This window comes from Fonticula alba, assembly GCF_000388065.1.
Source record: "Fonticula alba strain ATCC 38817 unplaced genomic scaffold supercont2.1, whole genome shotgun sequence".
Taxonomy (NCBI): Eukaryota; order Rotosphaerida; family Fonticulaceae; genus Fonticula; species Fonticula alba.
Genome location: NW_009242971.1, coordinates 1,294,977 through 1,298,750, shown reverse-complemented (window position 1 = coordinate 1,298,750; position 3,774 = coordinate 1,294,977). Strand labels below are relative to the sequence as shown.

The following is a 3,774-nucleotide window of genomic DNA, read 5'->3' as shown; positions in this document are numbered from 1 at the left end:
GGGGGGAAGGGAGGCCGAAGGAGGAGAAGGACGCGGGGACAATGGCAGGGAAGGCCCTGGACGCACGCTCATCCTTTGGCTGCTCTTGCTGGGAGCTAAACATGGTTCGAAATGGACAGCGGCAGCGGGCGAAGGAAGGGCGGCGAGAGAAGAGAGGGAGGGGGAGGGAGAGGAAAGAAAAGGCCAGAGCGCGGTCGCGCGGAGCAAGGGGCAGAGGGGAGAGAGGGATGAAGCGCGATGGCAAAGACCGCATATAGCGGAGGCCGTCCGGTGATCGAGGGCAGCCCAGTGTCCTTCAAATGCGCGGAGCAGTGTGCACGAGCGTGGGCGTGCGCGCGCGCGCACACACACACACACACACACACACACACAGAAGCGCGTCCGTGTCCACACTTCTCATGAGAGTGCGACCGGACTCGGCGATCGTGCGGGTGCTGGAAGCCACACGGCGGCAGCGCGGCTGGAACCACCGTACGACATTGCGGCCGTCGGCCGGAGCGGCCAAAGGCGGGTGCGCTCGCACACGACTTGTAGATTGGCAAGCGGCCGGTGGGAAACTACCCCTCTCGAGCAGCATCCCCCCACGCTCCTCCACCTGTGGTGCCCCACAACGGCGAGCGAAGGACGCGCGACCCCAAGAATCGCGGCGTGGCCCGAGGGCTTAAAAGGAGGAAGTGGAACGCCGCAGGGCCGCTGGGGGAAAAAACGACCTCCACCCAAACGCGCGCGCGCGCACACGCCACCCCCCGACACCCTCACCGGCGGGGACGCGCACGAGGAAACACCATGGTGCTAGGGCAAATACCAACTCCCTCATTGCGGAAGAGAATTCTACCGGATTATGATGCTTGGACATGCCTTGCCGCTCCGGCCGAGTGCACCCACCCGCCCGGCGAGTCTGCTGGTTTTTGTGCCGGGTCAGTTCCGGCGCCGAGGTCGGTGCCGCGCCTCAGAGCCATCCCCCATGTTAGGGCTATGTTTGATGGACATTTTGCGTGCCGCATATATGTGTCTGTCCTGCTCGCTCCGGTGGCCCGCTGCCCGGAGCGCACCTGGGCCACCGCCGCCACCGGCCGCCACCACCCCCTCCCGCCTGCAAGCAATTATCCCTGCGCCTATTGTCATTCCGCAGAACCGCTCGACCGTTGGCAGTTGGTCGCTCCGGAGGTCTGGAGATCCGGCCCGTTCCTCCCCCCCGCCCCCGCCCTGCTTGGCCGCCCCCTTCGTCCGCCATCCTCTCTGCGGAGCAGAGACCCACCCTGTCGGGCACGGGGTCGCCAGAGGGAGGGTATCACTCTGACGGGTGAGGCAGGGCACGATCACGCAGGGCCGAGATGTATTGTTGAAGGAGCCCCCCATCCAGGATGCTTAGGTGGCGGGGCCGGGAGGCAGGACGAGACCCTGTCGACGGGATGCTTTTCGGGACGCCAGCAGAAGGGGCATCGGGAGGCACAGAGAGGGCATGGATGATCGACACATTCTCCATGCAAAAGGAGGAGGGGGCATTCATGGGAGCTGGTATAGTTATCCGGAAGAGACGGTCTCCTGGGCCGAAGGGCCATCTCAGCGGCCATGCTTTTTGCAAAGGAAGGGGAGTGACACCTTAGGCGGCAGCCCGGACGGTCTTGAGGATGGTGTCGAGTTTGGTGGCGAGGACAATCTTGCCACGGACCTTCAGCTGCCCGGCCATGAAAGCCTTCTGCCCTGTGGACATGAGAGGCGCGCATGAGCGAATGCGGTGTAGTGGTGTGTGGAGTGTCAGGACAGCGAAGGAAAGAAAGAGAGAGAGAGAGAGAGAGAGGGAGGGAGAGAGAGAGTCATGTGGCAGACGATAGGCATGCTGGGGAGCAGAAGGTGAGCAGGAGTAAGGCACCATTGAGCTCGCCACGGGCCATCTTTGCAAAGTTCTCATCGGTCATCTTAAGGATCACGTCTGGCCGGCGGCCAGAAATTGGCCCCTCGACCAGGGACCCGGCGGTGGCAGTGCCGGCCTTGAGGTCGAGCGTCCAGATTTTGGTCACACCCTCGGAGTTGGTGATGTCAAACTGGAAGAGGCCGTTCACCTGCCAAGAGGCGAGGAGCGAGGGGAGGAAGGAAGGTATGGGGGGAGAAGGGGGGGGGGGATTGGCGGCTTAGTGCATGTTCACGGCGAAAGAGAGGTAGAGAGGTAGAGAGGTAGAGAGGTAGAGAGGTAGAGAGGTAGAGAGGTAGAGAGGTAGAGAGGGGGGGGGAGGGAGAAACCTGTTTGAGGATGCGGTCTTTGGCGTCACTCGGCAAGCCGGAAACACCGTCCTTGAGCTGCTTGAAAAACTGCTCTGACTCGAAGTTCGTCATGGTGTCTGGAAGAGAGCAGGAGCCAGAAATTCAGGGAGAATCAAAGGGAGATAGAGCGGGGAGAGGGGAGGAAGGGTGAGTTTTCGGGGGTCGAGGGGGCACGAAAGGCATCATGAACTAGGGCCGCACCGGAGGAATACGGAGAGAGGGAAAGGGAGGGGAGGGACGGAGGGGGGGAGGGAAGGGGGGGAGGGGCCGAAGGAAGTGCAGGGAGCGGTCGGGAGAGATGGAGAAAGGGAGGGCTTCTGTCCGGGGATGGACTGGGCCCCGCACACTGTGTGGGCGCTCTTGGGCCCTTGCCCCGGGCCTTACCGCAGACAGGTGGGCAGCTCCGAAATCCGGGGGGGCGGGGACAGGGCGAACTAGCCGATCGCCCGCGATCGATCGACCTGACCTCGGGCCGGCTGGGGCCTGACCTGACACGAGGGGCAGCGCGATCCAAACTACCACCAGGAAGCAGGGGGGGCAGCCGCCAGAGGGAGCTCCGTCCGCCGCCCTCTGACCTGCTGCGCCGGGGATGTGGCGAGATCGCCAGCCGGCGACCCCCCCCCCCCGCCCCCTGAGACAAACAGGAAGGGAAATGACAACAATCCCGTAGCCTGTTCCTACCGGAAGAATAGGAGAAACAACTGTCTCAAAAGGGGCGGACAGGCACACACACACCGGAGCCCTGCTGTGTGGATGGGCCGGCGGCGGCGGCGGCCGCGGCGGCGGGACCTATCTGGGCTGGCGAAAGAAGAAGAAGAAAAAAAAGGGGGTCGCCCTGGTTGCTGATCGGCTGGCGGCGGGCAGCCTCCCCCCCCCGCCCCCGCCCCCCGCCCCTCGGTTTCCCCTTGTACATGCACGTCTGCCGCCTTGAAAATGTCAAGAGGCATCTGATCTCCTTCGGCACGTGCGGGCATGTGATTATTCAGGCGGCCGTTACTGTGTCGCCTTGAGAAACGGCTGCCTCCTGGGGCAATTCAAAAACGCCCTCGGCCCCTGTGGTGTGCCCTGCCTCTTTTTTTCTTTTTTTATGCCAGTGCCTTGGCGAGGGCGCCCCGTGTGTCGGTGCGCGCCCGCGCGGAGAACAGTCGTAGGTCTGCGTGTTGCCCATAATCGCCAATGCCCCCCTGCCCCGGCATGCGAGGGTTCTCTGCCTCGGAGGTGCAACCCAGCGGGCTGGGGTCCTGCACCCCGGGCGCGCCACTGTGCCAGCGTCCTCGTGCCTGGCCTCTGCGCCACGGGCGCCCATAGAAGTGTCCAGCAATCTGGTCAAGTATCGGGGGGGGGGCGCCGGGGCGATGAAAATGGATAGCCCCGCTTTCGGGACTCGACATCGAGAATGGCTCGCTTTTTGGGCACAGCGAAGTCTCTGGACGCGAGCCGCAAATGCAGCCAGACGCCCGGTCGGGTCGCGCCCAGGCCGGGGCCAACCTCGAACGGGGGCGGCCGGCGCTG

General features: G+C 64.1%; 2 protein-coding genes across 2 annotated transcripts in view; both read right to left on the bottom strand.

Moving 5' to 3' along the window:
- Positions 1–242, bottom strand: part of H696_00291 (STE/STE20/KHS protein kinase) — a 4,583-nt gene extending 4,341 nt beyond the window's left edge. The window contains exon 1 of the mRNA XM_009494139.1: positions 67–242. Coding sequence (XP_009492414.1) covers positions 67–103 — 37 coding nt within the window. The 5' untranslated portion in view covers positions 104–242. The remainder of the gene's footprint in view (positions 1–66) is intronic.
- Positions 243–1,319: 1,077 nt separating this feature from the next.
- H696_00290 (hypothetical protein) lies at positions 1,320–2,525 on the bottom strand. Its single transcript, XM_009494138.1, has 4 exons — positions 2,464–2,525; positions 2,242–2,339; positions 1,874–2,063; positions 1,320–1,704 (listed from the first exon to the last, which is right to left on the bottom strand). The coding sequence occupies exons 2-4, from the start codon at positions 2,332–2,334 to the stop codon at positions 1,604–1,606; spliced, it is 384 nt and encodes a 127-aa protein (XP_009492413.1). The 5' UTR covers positions 2,335–2,339; positions 2,464–2,525; the 3' UTR covers positions 1,320–1,603.
- Positions 2,526–3,774: the final 1,249 nt, after the last annotated feature.